General features: G+C 33.5%; 1 protein-coding gene and 1 long non-coding RNA gene across 4 annotated transcripts in view; both read right to left on the bottom strand.

Annotated features, from left to right (window-relative positions):
- Positions 1–17,005, bottom strand: part of LOC127843671 (uncharacterized) — a 157,524-nt gene that overhangs the window by 132,737 nt on the left and 7,782 nt on the right. The gene's annotated exons all lie outside the window — the stretch shown is intronic.
- LOC127843663 (tripartite motif-containing protein 45-like) lies at positions 888–15,345 on the bottom strand. Of its 3 annotated transcripts, none has more exons than XM_052373362.1 (3): positions 15,249–15,345; positions 6,028–6,898; positions 888–2,242 (listed from the first exon to the last, which is right to left on the bottom strand). In XM_052373362.1, exons 1-3 carry the CDS (start codon positions 15,290–15,292, stop codon positions 2,003–2,005), a joined length of 1,155 nt encoding a protein of 384 aa, XP_052229322.1. In that variant the 5' UTR covers positions 15,293–15,345; the 3' UTR covers positions 888–2,002. The 3 variants fall into 3 exon arrangements, with proteins under 3 accessions (XP_052229322.1, XP_052229323.1, XP_052229324.1); XM_052373363.1 differs by lacking the exon at positions 15,249–15,345 and adding an exon at positions 10,188–10,268 and having other exon boundaries at positions 891–2,242; XM_052373364.1 differs by having other exon boundaries at positions 2,061–2,242; positions 6,024–6,898.

The following is a 17,005-nucleotide window of genomic DNA, read 5'->3' as shown; positions in this document are numbered from 1 at the left end:
AGCTACGCGGGCTTCGGGCAACATATCAGAGCTAGATAAGTTTCATCGCGAATGGGATAAACTGGAACTTAGGGACGGTATATTGTATCGTAAAGGCGTGCTTTTGGACAGCAATACCATCAACTTGTTTTGACTTCTTACGAAACGATGTATTTCAGGCTTTGCATGATGATATTGGACACAGATCCAGAAATTCCCGTCTATGACGTTAAAAGGAATGATTCAAGAGCAAGACGTGTTCGAAGACTACATCGGAACCTTATCTTGCCCCCAAGACAAACTGATGGAAAACCCTCGATAATGTTTTAGAGGATTTCGCTTCAGCCGGTACAAAATACGTCATCCCACAGAAGCGAGGAAAACATACACCATCCGATGATGACGTGAATCCACAATTACGTAAGTCGACCAGGAACCGCCGCGCTCCGAAGTGGCAAACTAGTGGCCAATTCCAGATGTACAACGTGTTAGCACATTCTGCATAGTGGTTAAACAATTGTTTTAGCACCATATCGATGTACATATATTGTTAATTTTACTTTTGTTATGTATTGAACTTAAGTGTTTTGAAGGTTCAAAACATAATATATTTACTACCGATTTCCGTCTACTAATTGAACGCGGTATATTGTATGCGTTTGCAATATGTCATTAAAATGACATAATTATTGACTATTATAATGAGAAATTCTAACATTATTCACATGATAGAATACAAAATACAAATATACGAGTTGAACAATTATATAGACATTATAAATTATATTTATACAAATAATATAAAAAAATATTATAAAAAAAATTATCGTCCGACTTAGCTACGCATATGCGCTCGAGTAATTGACAACAAGTCGTGGTTCGTTTCTCTGATTGATTTGGATAGAATTAATAAATCCCTGTAACAAATATGTAACTACTAATAATTATAACAATAATAATGATGATGATAATAATAATAATAATAATAATAGTACACAAACTAAAATGCATATAAATGGCGGTATGATGAGCGAAAGATTTCACAAATACTCAATACAAAATAACAAACGTCTGCAATACAATAAAGCGTTAAATCCGGAATGGCTGACAATGTCATATAGAAAAATATTGTATTTACCTGTAGGTTTTTAATATAGGAAAGCATACAAAAAATGATTTTATTAAAAGTGCAATGGTTGACGATATGCGTCGTTCAATGTTTGTGTGAGCTGTGCGGTGCTTGTTCAGAAAAGCATGACTGTTAATTATAACTAGGTTTGATTCAACTATACATTCAATACATTCAACATATACGCTACACTAAATTACCGTAACTACGTTTACTATTTCTGTAATCAATATCTACCAAAATTATGTGTACACCCTATGACAATATGTAATGTCTTTTTATAATAGGTGACCCTCGGGGCGACGAAAGTGTCAATCTCAGGGTCATAATTTGACCACCAGACTTTGACAGATAACAAACATGAACACTTGAGATTAGCGGTTTCAGACAATATGTTACGATATCTTCTATATGTAAAACGTGTCCCATGATGCGAGACTTGTTTTGATAACAGGGGCGTATTTCGAACAAACGTTATAGATGATCACAATACGATAAAACATACACAAGTGACCAATTAGGCGTCATATGTTTGACTAAAAAGGCATATTTTGAACACAATTATATAATACGCACCAAACATAAAAGCTCTATGCAAATCTATTTCAGTGAAGAAGTTTTGAAAGTTTAATTTTTGAAACATGTTTTTAGCTTTTCCAAACGGTTGAGACGCCGTTTGAAGAAAATGTTTACTGACGCATACATGCACGGACGAAAGCAATGACCTTACGGTATCATAACAGCTAAGCGTAAACACTTTTCGAACAGGTGAGATTAACATACGAATTCTCTTGACAATAACTTTATTATATTATTTTCTTAACGTGTTAAAACCCAACAAAAACATGAATAAAATGATTGCTTCAAGGGACTTTGAGCAATTACATGGAACTTTTAAATTACATCGAACCACTGACAGTTTAATTTAACTGATGACGCAAAATTTGTAAACATAAAGAAAAATGCATCTTTTCGTCGAGATAAGAATAGCATTTTGCATTCAAAATATATACCATGTAATTTCTTAATAATAAACATGCGATGCTGCATTAGTTTGACAAAAACGATGGTAAAACTGACGTTACTCACAAGACCTGCTGTACTGGGTGGCGTTTGGTTGCGTTTTCCAATCGTCTGCAATATTAATAATACGAAAAAAAAAACGGAAAAATATAAGTAATAAATAATAAAAATGCATATGATATTGAATATTCATTCTAATAAGCGTTATGAGCATACATTATTTATATATTTAATGGATGGTAAGTCAGTTAACTATGTAAACGGCCTGCGGCCTAACGCATCCGATCATAAATATAGCAAGAATGATCGCTTATTTTTTGTTAATAAACGTTGATATTTTAGTGGGTCAATTATTATGTTGGGCGTCAATATTGAAGTATGTCATTTATTATGTTTACTTGACAGATTTAAGCATATAAACTCTAATTGTCAAATACTATACCAATGCAAGTTGATACCCGGTTCTCACGATTAAAACGGTAGCACTTAAACAACTCCGACATGCAATAATAATGATGTTTTGATACGACCTTCATATTAGCGGACGTAGAGTTGTCGTAATCAACATAAAATCAACATATATTTTTTTCTACCGTATCTCACAGAAAGAGTTATTGTTGTTGTTTTATAATGTTTTTGATCAACACTATTTGAATACAGGTATGTAGGAATTATTGTATTTTCTTAGTTTAAACATATTTATTTCAAAGAATGTACATTGTTTCACAAAGAATATGACACAACATTTATTATAAGAACATGCTTGAATAGGATTAGAACGAAAGACGATGTCTTATTTTGTTCTTCTCCCTATACAAATACAGTTTCATGTTGCTAGACGGACATACATGGATTTTAAATAATAAACAATGTTAAGGGTATGGAAAAAAATACGAGTATAGTTTCTTTTGTGAGAAACAGGCAATAAGTCGACATTTGGGATGTGTATGAGAGAGAGAAAGAGAGAGAGAGAGAGAGAGAGAGAGAGAGAGAGAGAGAGAGAGAGAGAGAGAGAGATAGAGAGAGAGAGAGGGGGGGGAGAGAGAGAGTTCTGTAGCATATTACGAATCAAATCGCTTACTTTTAATAATAAATGTATGCACTGCATCGGCTATTTTAGTATTCGTTAAGTAGTCACAAGTGTTGTCTCCATATAGAATAGTTTCAATGCAAGGAACGGAATATGCGGATATTGAGTTCAGAAATTCGCCACGAATATGTACATACCGAGTGCATTCAAGAAAGTAATGCGACGTTGTTTCATGAAGTCCGCATAGACACAACGGGGATGCAACAATATTGCGTCGGAAAAAGTGTTCGTTTAAGGCGCTACACTTTGTTCGTAAGCGCGTGTGTAGCATTTGAGAGCGTCTTTCACCGTATGTAAATAATGGATTCGGAGTCTGTCGATCTATGTTAATTTGACTTTTGAAGGAATTTATCGATTCGGCGTTTTTTATTTCATCCGGAAGATTATTCCATTCACAAACAGTGGATGGTAAAAACGAATTTGAGTATAGTGACGTTCGCACTTGAATAGTTTGGAGATGTGACGAATTTCTTAATGAGTAATTGCTAAACGATCCAACTGTAGCGGGTAAAAGGGATTGCAAATAGTTTGGTACATTACTAGAGTTCATTTTATACATTAATATTAATTTGTGTTTGCGTCTTCGTTGGCTGATAGTTTCCCAGCCTAGCTCATTATAAAGTTCTTCTATTGAGACTAAGCATGTGCATCCAGATATTATACGCGCGGATTCGGTTTGGATTTTTTCTAGGTCATCTTTTTCATATTGCGTACAATTATCATATACAGCGTCTGAGTACTCAAGGATTGGTCTTATAAAAGAAAAATATATTTTCTCGAGAGTTTTTCTATCAAGCATTGATTTTAACCGACGCATTATATGAACGCGTGTCCATGCCTTTTCCTTTATGTATGAAATATGAGCATGCCAAGTGCAGTCATTAGAGATAAAAACACCTAAGTGTTTATGGACATCAACGATTGGTATATTCATGTTATGCATGGTCAATGGTGGATGTGATGGTTTATTCAGTTTTCGAGATATAAGCATTGATTCGGATTTTGAGGGGTTAAAACATACCAACCATTTGTCAGCCCAACTGGATATTTTATCAATGTCTGATTGCAAAACGACTGCAGATTCGTTTGGCGAGTTTACGACCATAAACAGACTAGTTTCGTCAGCAAACAGATGTATATGTGCTTGTATATCAGCAATAATATAATTTATATACACAAGAAACATAAATGAACCTAGAATAGAACCTTGAGGGACACCGGCGAGAATTTCAATAGGGATTGAGTGCGCTCCTGGTAGGATTACTTTTTGTTTGCGATCAGAAAGATAATTAGTCAAGAAAGATAATATATTTCCACGAATGCCTGCTTGTTGTAGTTTGTATAATACACCTTTATGCCATACTTTATCAAAAGCTTTACTAATATCAAAAAAGATAACTCTGACCTCAAGGTCATTGTCTAGTGCTCTGCAAAAAGTATTATAAATATATGTAAGCTGATTAACAGTCGAATCACCAGGCAAGAAGCCAGATTGAGTGGGCGCAAAGAATGAATTATCTCGAAGAAAATTAAAAATGTGTTTATGCAATATCCTCTCAAAGACCTTCTCAATAGTATTTAGCAATGATATTGGTCGATAATTGGACGCTTTCGCTGGATCACCCTTTTTAAAAATCGGACACACATTAGCAATTTTCCAACAAGAAGGCATTTTGTGAGTATTAAGACAAGAGTTAAAAAGATCACACAATGGGTAGCTTAATTGATGCATTGCTTCTTTGAGGAAACGATTATCAATTCCATCAGGACCAGATGCTTTGCCTAACTTAAGACATATGATTGAGTCAGTTACTTCTTCCTGTGTTATATGAATATTCTGAAGAGTGTTAGCGTTTGAATTGTTGATTATTGGTAGTTCGTGGTTGCTTTCGTCAATTGAACATTGGTTTGCAAAGTACCTGTTTAGCATATCGGCTTTACAGGAGTCATTTGCTACAAAGATACCTAATTGTTCGTCGAAAAGAGGTGGAATTGAATTGTTTCTGTTAGTAGAAATAACTGTTCGAAGTGTTTTCCACCAGTCTTTTGCGCAAAGGTCAGATGACTTCAGTTTACGTGCAATATTGTTAAAGTATTCATTTTTTGAGTTACGTAGAAGTAAAACGACTTCATTCCTGACACGACGAAAATTTAACCAATGCATATCGCTATTTAGTTGCTTGGCCTTTCTGTATAGACGCTTTCGTTGTCGAATTTTTTTCTTTATAATATTATTTAGCCAGGGGAGATCACGAGAACGTATACATACGTTTTTGTTAGGAATACATGAGCCAGCAATTTGTAAAATTGTCTTCGTAATATTTTCTGCATAAATATCAACATTTTCGCATTTAAGAAGACCCCAATTAGTATCTGTCATTAGTTGTCGAAGTTTGGAATAATCACCAATGTCGTATCGCCAGATATGTCGATAGAACGTTTTACGTAAAGGTTTTATGAATTTTAATGTAACAAAAACAGGGCAGTGGTACCGAATAGTTTGGTCTAAAATGGGTTCACCTGTTCCAGAAAGTAATACGGTATTCGGATTACTTACAAAGATAAGATCAATTATGGAAGATGAGTGTTCAGTATAGTGTGTTGGCTCATTTATTAGTTGCGTTAAGTCATATTGTAGACATAATTCGTTAATTTTCTTCTTACTTTTATATAAACCTGTACTTAAGTTGTGTATATGCGATAAACATACTGTTTTGAAATGTGTAATTCGAATATCTATTTGTGAAAAGCATTAGTATTGTTATATAAATTTGCAACAATGCTACATAAAATGTAACATACTTACGTCTGACTCTTTGCTGATTTCATTCACTTCTTCGCTATCAACGCATGCCTCGTCAAGTCTTCCGATTTCATTAAAGTTGTTTTCAAATGCTAGCCTCATTTTAACGTTCTCTTCGAAACTATATGTCTGTATGCAATTGTTTTGCCTTACTCTTTCAACAAGTGCGTTGATTTCATTCATTTTCTGTTCGAATCTTTTTGAGAAAACGTATAACTCTCCCCCCTTCTTTTTCTGCGACATTTCATGAATTAAGTCTCTCTGTTCCGTAATGAAACGTTTAGTCTGTTTACATTGTTCCTGAACTTGATCAAGTTTGCTGCGATTTTGTGTGTGTTTACTTTTTCCTGCATTCTCTGCAATGGATTGTAACTTGTCGAGTCTGGTGTTTAGTTTGTTGCGGAATTCTTCAATTGATTTTGCATATTTTTCTTGACAATCATCACTCAATTTGACATTTTCATCAAAGGACGCTCCAAGAACATTTATAGTTTCTTCCAACTTGTTCAGTGTTGATAACAGTTCGCCAGCATTGCGCTCATCAAACTTTGTATTATACAGATCAACGATTTCATCTTTGCAAGCCATGTGTGCGCTTAGTACACAGCGACCACATATGGTGACATCATGTTTTCCGCAATATAGGGACTTACTGTCAGTTTTATGCACTCGACATTTTACTTCATGGATGCTCATTTCAACATGCCCAGTTATTGTCGTTGGTTTAAAAGGTACCACCTGATGATCATTAAACATTACGACTTTCGTATGATTAGATAAGCATTTATGGCAAAGTCGAAGACTACAGTTGTTACAGAATCCAACCACATGTTCTTCAAAACAAAGACCGCATACATATGTAGACGTTGCCATTCTGTAATAAAAAGGTCAAACCAAAAACATTTATAAGGAGAAGTAGTAATGGCAGCAGTAATAGTAGCAGTAGCAGAAGCAATAAAATGAGCGGCAGCAGAAGTAACAGATGTAACAGTAGATGTTTGAGCAGCGGTAGCATGAAAAGCCGTAGCTGTAACAGTACAGGCAGAACCAGTAAAATAATTTGTTGTTGGTGTAGGTGTCATAAAATATGGTTATTATTTATATGTAGAATATATATCAAACAATAAAATAATCGAAATGCGTGTTCATTTTCTTTTTTTTTGGTCAATACACAACTTGTGTTCTTCTGATGCGTGGCTGTTGAACACTTTGTGTTTATTTACTCTCGTGGTTTAATGTTTAAACACCAGAACCCGAAATTGACAGATACTTAACAAACAATTAAACATTAACAATTATTACCAGTTTAATGAGTGGAACTATTGGGTATTATAACTCGCAAATATTAAGAGTATACGTCTGACTCTATCAACATAAATATAACAATTTTATTAAAATGTATACTGTGCTTGGTTTGTGAACATTTCTCACGACATTAATAACACAAACTTTAACAATTTACTCTGTCCAAGGGCCACCCCCATGATTTTTTTAACTCGCGTAAAGTATTAAGTTTAAGTTGATTTCTTAAAGGGCAACTCTTAATCTGATCATGTTTAATAGTCAAAACAAAAAAACACACGGTATTAACATGATTTATCTTGAATGAAATTTCAATAAACAGTGTGTAATACATACACTAAATTGGTCTTGAAAGCATATGACATGGACAACTTTGTATTTTTATATATACTTAAATCCATCCATCTGACACACTCATATGTGTAAAATATTTGCCAATACTGGTGTTAAATTGTATTATGATTATTGACAAATAAATTGTGTTTGTTTGATTTAATTCATTTAATTACAAGGCTCACATCAAATCATTTCTGTCTTCAGTTGTCGAAACACCTATATACTGTTTGATTCCAATAATGTCGCTTTAATGGTATTACCATTTGTATTCATTTGCTTCTTAATATTAAATCACATAAACTTGTTTTATTAGTAGCACAGCCCCATTAATATTTTTATTTAGTACTGCCCTTGGAATTTGTTCACGTCATTATGTCATTATGGATTTTTGTGACGTCATACGACCGACTTTCCCAGTTGTAATCTACATGCATAGGTCATTGGGTTTATAATGTTCCATTTTATTTATATTTTCTCTCTGATAGGCGTTTCTTGTTTGATTTAATTATTTTTAATTTGTTTAGCAGTCACATAAACAACCAAGCTATGTAATATGGAATTTTTACACCCATTATTGCTGCTTCTTCCTGTATTTGCGCGATGATTATCTGAGATATTAACTCTATGATTCTACATTCTCAAATCGTTTCTATAAAGAAGGAATGTAGTTGACAATTGTTAATAGTTTTATTTGATCGTTCGTCAAAAAGTTGTAATTCTGTTACTCTTGTATCTTCAATGCAATTGAGTAATTAAATAGTAATTAAATTGAATGCGTTTTAATTCCCTTTTATTATTGTTTAATTTGAGTTACAATGCTATGACGTTAAATTTTATTTACACTTAAATGTATTATGAATATTGCTGGGCCAAGTGTGAGGTTGAGCGCTTTATAACCAGGTTTAAACCCCCAATGCTTTGCATTGTTTCAAGGCGGTGACCCCAGCTTTATTCATATTTTGTGTTTATGTTGGTTTGTATTGTGCTGTATTGTGCTGTTTTGTACTGTTTGGGCAATCGGTCACTTGCCTTAAATAAAGGACCAACTAATTGTTTTTAATGAAAATTCAATACTGCTCCAGCAGCTGGAGTTTCACTTCTTTATATTGTATAGTTATCTCTCTTTATTCAAAATTGTGCGGACGGTAAATAATATTTCAGTTCAACAAATTAATCATGAAAATCTTGATACATTTTTTTTATCTCTTATCACCTAATGTATGCCTTTAATCATTCTTCTACATTGGTTAAAAAAACATCAAATAAGCCGATCAAATTTCAAATTTGTGATCGCCAGTTTAACAGATGTGTCAATAACCGTGTATAGTTACTACTTTCTAAAGATAATACGTTATCAACAATTAGTCACTGTCTGTAACAATAAAGATACCAGTTAATTGTTGGATTACTGTGTTTATTTACACGTAATTGATTCATATCATCGACATGACATGTTTTCAAGTAGGCAATAGCGTTAATTGGCTACCAGTGTGTTGAGTGCTAGAAATGGGATTTAAATGATTTTTTTACATTGAACATGCACTTTATTGAATTTTTAAAGGCATCAGGTTAACCTTTTCTAAATAATATAACCTATTTACCGATCGCACACTAGGTTAATAGGATATTGCATTGCAAGTTAATATAGAGGAGATCTTAAATGCACAATCTGGAAATGTAAACTCCTTCTACCCAAGGCTGATATGCATAAAGCTCCTATGGGTAATCATAACTTTATTTTACATTTTCCAAAACCAAATTCCAGTTTTCTACTTAAATAATTATATGTTACACTCCGAAGCAATATTGACATGTTTGAAACATTTAAATGTACGAAGTCCTAAGCACAAAATAGCGAGAGACAAAAGGATTTTGTTTTAAGTCAAGGAACATCTTTTTAATTTTCCTATTGAGCTTTATGAAAATAGAGAGTTATATTTGTATCGAAATCAACGTTACAGTGTAATACACCCGTCTGCCTATTTAACCTTAATCGTGTACGAACATGAATCGATTCACCATAACGATTTTTTGCACAGGTGTATGTGATTCGCAATCAGGATTATAGGAATTTAATATTATATCGACATTTGAAAACAAACACAACCCAGAAGAAAACTCATCATTCAACATCGCTATGGAACGTCTAAATCGCAGTAAATATATTATGATAAGGGGAGATAACTGCAATGTGGGTTTAATTACTTCAAGGACAGCATAAAACTCCAATTATTTATATGATGCGATTAATACAATTCAAAATTCAATCGACTGTAATCGTATGTTTTTATTTGTGTAGTAGTTTAACACACATACACATAAGACATAAACTACGCCGCTATTTTTAAGAATAATATACTACTTTCGAATTCAGATTCAATACGTCAACTAAATGTTTGAATTTATTTAAATGTTTATAAATACATAACATTAAGATGGTATACCTTAAATCCCTACATGGAATATATTATTCAATGACACTTAAAAACAACATTTCGAACATAGGAAGTATTTTAATTGCTTACTTTTTATAACTTGAAGTCAAGTCGACCACATTTGCCCAGGTAAACACAGCAACACGGAAGACAATTCAGGTAAAGTCTTCACGCGCCTTAGTAAAACTACTCTTAATTCTACGGAACCCTGGTGTTGCCATCACGAATAGACCATAACTCAATGCGCAGGTACTTTAACCCTTCTCCACCGTAGGCCCTACCACCGTAGCCCGTGTTCAGTTAAAATACAAACGTAATTTGATTTCGAGACTTTTGACATTCAAGCGTGATGTACACTGCATGTTTATTTTTATATTTCGGAACGGCTTTTAGAACAGTTGGCACAGCTCTGGGGTACGGATCTGATTATCGCAGATACGATCTCTTGCCCGGCAAAATAACCGGTGTGGGGAGTGTTAATGAAATACATGGTCATGACCATTACCTCTGATTCTAGTAGGGCAGTTGTGAGTAACTGTCATACATTTGTAGATCAATATTTAGTACGTGTAAATCATCTTTCTCTAGACAAGTTTTAGCCAGTTAGACGTTGTATGATTCAACTATTGCTAAAAATCACACAAAACAAACAAAACCATTTATCACTTTATACCATGTTCAATATTCAACAATCGTTCTTTTAATTTGCTTTGCTATATCATATTAACATAAAGATTGCTAACACCGTGTTGTGTAACTAAATCTTACTTAAATGACCTCTATTGCCGCATATCCGAATTAACATTTTCACAGATTTTCGTATTTAAACAAAATAAATTATATAAAAAACAATGCAAATATATATTATGATCTGTACAGTCCTAACACATTACAATAGCAAGAAAAATAGCTGAATAAACAATATTGACGTCCCCTTGATTCTAATGCTGGTCCTCTTGAAGCAAAAGCCAGCGCTACCACTGCGCCATGCATCATTTTGAATCATACAACGACACATGGTATATATAATAATAGTCGAGCATTTCCCAGAAAATAAAGGAAAAGCATTACAAATACTTTTTAATTTTACGGAATTTGAAACATGATTATTAGTAAATCAACTAATAGTTTAAACATGTTCTCAATCAAGAGCGTTACTTTGCTTGTTGAAACATAATACATACATTATTTTTTATATAAAGCAATTATGTTGACAATCGTTATTAAGCGTCCATTTAACTAATCCCTGAATCGATTCTTTAAATTAACGAACCATGCACTAGTTTTGAATTTTTAACATAGTTTATCCAATTAGAATTGTTAATAACAAGAACGCATGCGGGTAAAAAATATCATAAACTGTGAATGTCACCATACAACAAATTTATGTATTTCATATGGTACACAGATGGGTTTGTAGTCCCCGACTCGGCATACCACACGTGGAAAACAGGATAACCAGTAGTCAGTCTAACATCTGTGGAACCGGTATCAAGCAGATATTACGTCTGTCAGACGTACGGTTGGACCCCATGATAATATGATTTAACCAAAATAAACCTTCAACATGTAGTTGTGTGTATTAACATTCTTGGCAGATTGCACACCTTTTATTTGAAACATATATATCGTTACCCGGTAGCGCATAATCTAAACAGGCAACACAGTATTGAAGCTCTTAGACTTTATAATGTCCATAAGTGATACACTATTTGCATATTCGGATTATTAATAAATTGATTTTTTCTTACATATTTTCTGGGTTCTTGTGCAAGATAAATCATCGAGTGCCCAAAAATATGGTAAAGATTTTGTGTACGTGTTCGAGATTAAATACTTTTAAAAGCCGCTATTCAGCGTTTAATAATGATTTATATACTATGTTATATTTTTAGTGTAAGTACAGTAAATATAATCATATTTTACTTAGGGTGAAGGAGCGTTTGTCATCAGTGAAATAAGGTAAACGCTATAACGACGCAATCAATACAAAATTATGTTGTATTGGTGTATTTTAGTAATTTGGATACAAATTTGTCTTCATGAAATATCTAAGTTTCGAATTTAAATAAAAATACAGTACATAACTTCGTTTTACACGGACTCCTCAATTACGGGTAACAAGATGTTACCACGGCGGGATTAAATTCACATATTTAACCTGCAGAACCAATTTTGCATCTGTGTAGTGTCTTTAATTGTTAGAACGAAACTTTTTTTGTTGAACATGTGACGTGCGTAACTAAAAAAAACATTGCTTCCAGAAAGATCCAAGTTAACACGTATAATCAGAAAGATTTTAATTGGCCCTGCTGCGTTGTTTTACATATCTAGGATATGGCCTAATTTGAGGTTTTGTCATGAAAACGTTTAATAAAATAGTGTGGTTTCTCCTTTTCTATATATCGCTGATAGATAATTGCATTTTTCTGTATTGCTCTAATCTGTTCCTTATTAATGTGGATTGAAATGCTGTTCAAGCATTCATTTAACTAGTCAACTGTATTACTGACCAAATTGGATAAATGAAACATCCTAAACCTGCTGCAACGCTTTATTTTGTATTTTTACAAACTTCTACATTGTCATCAGCTTAATTATTTATTAAGCGGAACATGTATATATTCGTACATATTCGGAAAGCAAGCACAGTACGACAAGCAACCAATTTAAGGACTTTCTTAGTTAAATGAATTGATCGCAAAAATGCCAAAAAACTATGAATACGCTATTCAATCCTTGAAATTGACTGTTCCAAGACGGTGATCCAAGATTTGATATATTTATAAGTACATACAGTGTCATATCAGATAGGAAGCGAATAATAAATATATAAATGCTATTATCGTCAGGGGTTTAATAGTGTAATTGTTTGTAACATTATATCATATTCAATGTAAATATGCGTTGTAGTGTAAATGTCATTATCAACATCGAGTGCAATATCTCGTGTTACTAGCGCGCACACACTGCCCAATATAAACTCTATTATAAGATATCAACCCTCTTCATATCCTTTAGATGTTGAGAATAAAATTATATTCCTTTTAATAAAAGGAGTACTTGTAATATATTGTAACTATGAATGACAAGTACATTTATAGAAGAAAACGCACGCAAAATGGTGTCCGCTTTTTACAAACATGTCTTAATGTTTGTATAATTAATTAAATAAATACTACTTAAACATAATTCGATCATAACACTTACATGTTGTCATATTAATGTTTAAATGTAACGAAGATGAAAACTATTTCGTACAGGCGGACTGAATACATTACGTGAGAGCTTAACTACTGAGTAGCACCAACATATATCGCATAATATACCCTAAGAAGCTTGATAGTTTCCCGATTTGAATTCAGTTACTATATTTTTACATTGATGTGTCCATACGAAACTCGTTGCGCAAAACTTAACTTTTCGAGTACATACATGCGCACTTGTTAAACCATGATTTGCACGATGTAGATCTTAAAATCAACACAAATACAAATATTGTTTCATAGTAAGCTTTTTTACGTTGTGCAAAATGTATAAAACAAATCGCGATTCATTTTTATGCCTTCCTTATAAAACACAGCTGTATTACTTTACCCCTGTCCGTTTTTAGGATGTTCGATCGATGTGTCCCAAAAAACATTTCGTGCACGTATGATCAATAGCGACCGTTTTATCATACCAACGAAAGGAAGACGTGCAATAGTATATAACAAGTTTCTCGATCAAAATCAGTGCCATAGGTAACATATGTTTCGTTTCCGATTTATTTTATCACAAGAACGCTTTGAACGACGATCATCCAAATAAGCAAGCATATCACTCAGGAGAAACTAGTAATATGTATTGATTTCTATGTCGACTTCTTAACGGTCAATACCAAACATACGTCTGTGATCAAGATCAGGGTCTTAGGTGGCTTCTGTATGAAAGCCATGGTAAACGCAATATAGAGTACTTTATTATATACCTGTTTAATGCTTTTAACAAAAAACAGGTTGTATCAATCGTTGAAATATAAAATCCCGTATTACGCTACTCGCTGTTTCCTATGCCGTATTACCATACTAGCCGGACTTCTTCGACCCATTTAATGACGTTACATTATACGCACCGAAAATAGAAATATTTTATATTACGAAATAGATTACGTAGTAAATCGTGTGACGTCATTTCTGTGAAAAAACACAATAGTTTTATCTAAACTCTTTAAGGACATGTCGGACGTGGTGTTTTTTAACAGTAAACTATGTGTTAAAAACGTATTTTGGAGTGTGTGTTTATCATGCATAAATGTATATTTCGATAGGAATACAATAAAATAGTGTGGTTTAAACTAAGTTTGGATAAAGACATGGAAGATAAAAGTGGAAGTGCATATCGTTTAAACGTTTTTGTTATAAACATCGGATTTAAGTTGTCAACTTAATTGTTATAACAATTGGATTAACGATGGCATTAAGGTAAGCGTGTCGGAAACCTGTGTTTTCCCGGTTCGGATGTTTACACGTTAATTTACATAAACTGTATGTATACGCGTCTTAAATAAACTATGGCGTACCGTTTTAGTCATTGTTTTGTCAGTTTTGTTAAATTAAAAATTACATTTGTTAACTGTTTTCGTAAGTTGTTGTATATAATAAAAGGAATATTACGCTAGTCAATTGTTCCAAGTGTTTGTATCATTCTCGTGGTTTGTGCTATTTCGCATCACACTCTAGGCTCCGCCGCTCGTGTGATACGTCATCACACAAGCCACTCGAGTGATAAAAACTCTTGGAACAATGGACTAGCGTAATATTCCGTATATATTATACTGTTATTAATTAGTTGAATTCATATTGGCTGTGTTATTGAGCCGAAGACAGCCGTATTTGCCTAAGGCCGCAGGCCGAAGGACAATACGGCTGTCTGAAGCTCAATAACAAAGCCAAAATGAATTCGACTAATTAATATAAATATTATTAATCAACTTTATAATATTATTAAGTATAGACGAAAGATCCTTTCTAGACATTACATGATGCAGGGACACAATTCGACAGGTCGCGAAATTATGCAAACTTTACATGAATACCATTCCAGCCACACTGGATCCACTACCGTTGTTTTTAATACAACTCAGAAAGACAATTAAGATTACAAACTTACGTATTGCCATTGGGAATTGCATGTGTAATGTATAAATCCTCCATTATTTCGATTTAGTTTTGCTTCCGACGCTCGGTAATTGTTGATTGTAGCGTTGTTATTTATGTACGCTCAAATATTGAACCTTACTGTTGTGGTTACACTGCACTATTCTTATTGTCGAGCCCTTGAGCTGAAAATATAAGGTGCTGAGTACTTTAAGTATATTTAAAGGTTTAAACTTTTGCACCAAAACTAAGCATACAACTTCAAAATGGCGTCCACAATTGTCGAAATTTTAGATTCTCATAAAAGGCCGAGTTTTTCCTGGTTTCTGATTGGCTGAATCTCGTATTAGCCGACCTTTTTCCGTATTGGCCGTGTTTTTCCATATTGGCTGCATTTTCTCGTACGAGGGGAGTTTCGAGCTTTATTGGCGAGGCTCAACTTGTATTGGGAGAACAAATTGAACACATTCTCGTCTAATATTATAAAGTTAATTAATAATAACTCGAATCGAAACATCGTATCATATGATGAAACGTAATACCACATTATCCGATACAACTTGCACTATCACAGCTTAATACTTTGTCCGTGTTACACAACCTTCATTTTCCTTTGCAGACCTTCAGAAACAAAGTAACAATTAAATGTATAATAAGCCGTTTATTCTTAAATACAGTGTTGCCGCTAGCAATCTCTATATAACTTTATCTAAATATTGACGTTACAAACCCCGTTATTATTCAAAGGGTATTGTATTCCATTTTCGTTGGACGTTAGTAATAAACAGTTTTCCATATTTATTTCTGATAGTTTTATCAACAATATTCTTTGTCATTATTTGGTTTGCTAGCCGCATGTTGGAGATGTTACAACATTGCTTGATACTGTCATTCATAATACCCTGTAGGTTAACCTTGTTACCAGTAACATATGCTGTACAGTGTTAACTACGCTGAAATCGATACATGCAAATGTAACAGATTGTAGAAAGTGTTAAGATGCACTGTCTTACTCAGGATTCATTGATGTATCGTTAGGAGTCAAGCAAGGTTTACCCTTGTCATAACTTGTGTTTATTTTTTATAAACGACACTTGTCAATGCTTGCGTTCCACAAACCTATGCATGCGTTCTATTGGTATATTATAAATTTAGAGGTAAATGTTTACCGATTAGATTGCTTTTTTTTCAACTGATCCCAGCATCATTAAACACAAATTTAATTGTTTTAATGGCTTACAAAATGTGGTCAAGACAATACGTTGTGTTTAAAAAAATCAAATGTCGAACATTTCATATATGAGAAAGCAATTGTGCAAACGTTAATTGTTTCACGTACTAAGGTATTACTCTTTTCTATATTGGTTCACTTACATGTGCAGTTGAAGCGCTGCATTAAATGGCTAAAAAATCAAACTATCACTGTTCGTCTTTACAGTAGAAATAAATTAGATATTAAAATTACATTGAAACTACTCGACTCATTGGTAACACCAATAATCGCGTGGCGATCCGTATGACTGCGTTATTGCACTTGAAATTCTGCAAGCGAATACTTTTGGTTCGTCAACCACCATGAAACGCTACGGTACTGTGTGAACTTGGTCGCATACGGTTGCCAATCTTTTGTAAAGAACGAGCCCCTTATCAATAGGTGTTCAATCATGAGAGCACACAATTCTTTATAAAAAGTGTATTCAATAAGTACGGATGATTCCTCTTTAAATACTGATTGTTAATTGTGTAGGCATAATGCTGTTTAAAACTTTA

The sequence above is a fragment of the Dreissena polymorpha genome, chromosome 9 (genome assembly GCF_020536995.1).
Source record: "Dreissena polymorpha isolate Duluth1 chromosome 9, UMN_Dpol_1.0, whole genome shotgun sequence".
Classification (NCBI taxonomy): domain Eukaryota; kingdom Metazoa; phylum Mollusca; class Bivalvia; order Myida; family Dreissenidae; genus Dreissena; species Dreissena polymorpha.
The sequence above is the reverse complement of the archived record's forward strand: the minus strand, read 5'-3'. Positions and strand labels throughout refer to the sequence as shown.